At 42.2% G+C, this 1,428-nt stretch overlaps 1 protein-coding gene across 4 annotated transcripts in view; it reads right to left on the bottom strand.

Annotated features, from left to right (window-relative positions):
- LOC109964348 (neurotrypsin) overlaps positions 1-1,428 on the bottom strand; it is a 26,155-nt gene that overhangs the window by 16,600 nt on the left and 8,127 nt on the right. For all 4 annotated transcript variants that reach the window (XM_020607588.1, XM_020607590.1, XM_020607591.1 and 1 more), the window contains exon 5: positions 732-879. In XM_020607588.1, coding sequence (XP_020463244.1) covers positions 732-879 — 148 coding nt within the window. The remainder of the gene's footprint in view (positions 1-731; positions 880-1,428) is intronic.

Here is a 1,428-nt window from a genome sequence, read left to right as displayed (position 1 = left end):
CTCTCTCTCTCCCTGTACCTTTCTGCAGGTTGCCCTGGCCCTGGAGCTCTATGTCTCTGACGAGCAGTCACCAGCCACATCGACCTGATCAGTGTTTGATTGTTGTGTCTTGTTGCTTTTCTTCTTTTGTCTCTCCTCTATCCACTCACCCCAACCGGTCGAGGCAGAAGGCCGCCCACCAAGAGCCGGGGTCTGTCGGAGGTTTCTTCCGTTAAAGGGAGTTTTTCCTCCCCACTGTCGCCAAGTGCTTGCTCAAGGGGGATTTGTTGGGTTTTCCTATGTAATAATATTGATAACAGTAAGGTCTAGACCTTACTTTGTAAAGTGTCCTGAGATGACTTTTGTTGTGATTTGATGCTATACAAATAAAATTTGATTTGATTTGATTTGATATTGTTATTTTACTTAAGTGAAATTTTCAGTGGAAGATTTTTTCTTATAATGGAGAACATTTAAAGCAATTAAATTCCTCTCCCCACGCTACAGTTGAGTTATCATTATTAGTGCTACTTATAAAATATTATTTTACACTGCTCTCTGAATAGTTTTCTCACAATATATTGATATTGAAACTTGAAGTTAGTGGTTCTCTCTTGCAGCTCTAGGTAGGAAGCCTTAGTAATTCTTATTTCATTTTGAGATATAAACATAAAGGATTTTATATTAGCAAAGAAATTTCATCTTGACATTCCTTGTGTAGTAGCAGCAGCAGCACAGCAGCCATTTCTTACCCCAAGCCGAGCTGTCGGCACACCACCTCAGCATCAGTGTCATCCCACTTGTTATTGCAAATGGTTCCCCATCTGCCATTATGGTACACCTCGACACGGCCTTCAAAATCCTCCAGGCCTCCCACCAGTCTCAAAGGCATGTCAGTGCCTGTGGAGCAAGAGGTAAAGCAACATCTAAGCCAATAATACACATGTTGCCAAAATCTGGTGTTGTTTCTGGAAAGATTTCAGACCCCAAGTCCCTGCAGTGGTAAGCATGTGCTTTTACCCCTGTGTGGTTCTCAGCTGTGTATTTTAGCCAGTTAAAGTACTTTCCAAAAGTTTTAGGCACGTGAGAAATTTAGTTTCATATCCATCATGGAATACCATCAAGGTGATATCTGACTGGTCCCAATCATACAGCCAAAGTCATCAAGAATAGATGGTATGACCCCACAGAGCTGTGTCTCGGCATCATGGAGACAATGTCATGTCTGTTTACTTATGCATGTAGGTTTGTGTGCTGGGTTGCATCAAAAGCTTTTAGTGTGCACATGAAAAATATGAAAAGGTGAACCAGTGAACCACTGGGAACAGACAACTGTAACTAGCAAAACTGTAGTTCTGTGCAGTGACTGGTTACTTTGGGTTATACGGTAATGTGTTAATAGGAGCTTAGGCAGTGACGTGCGGTGAGGTTGACAGCTGGTGAGGCACT

Source organism: Monopterus albus, unplaced genomic scaffold (genome assembly GCF_001952655.1).
Source record: "Monopterus albus unplaced genomic scaffold, M_albus_1.0 scaffold87.1, whole genome shotgun sequence".
Lineage (NCBI taxonomy): Eukaryota > Metazoa > Chordata > Actinopteri > Synbranchiformes > Synbranchidae > Monopterus > Monopterus albus.
This window is presented reverse-complemented; position numbering and strand designations above follow the sequence as displayed.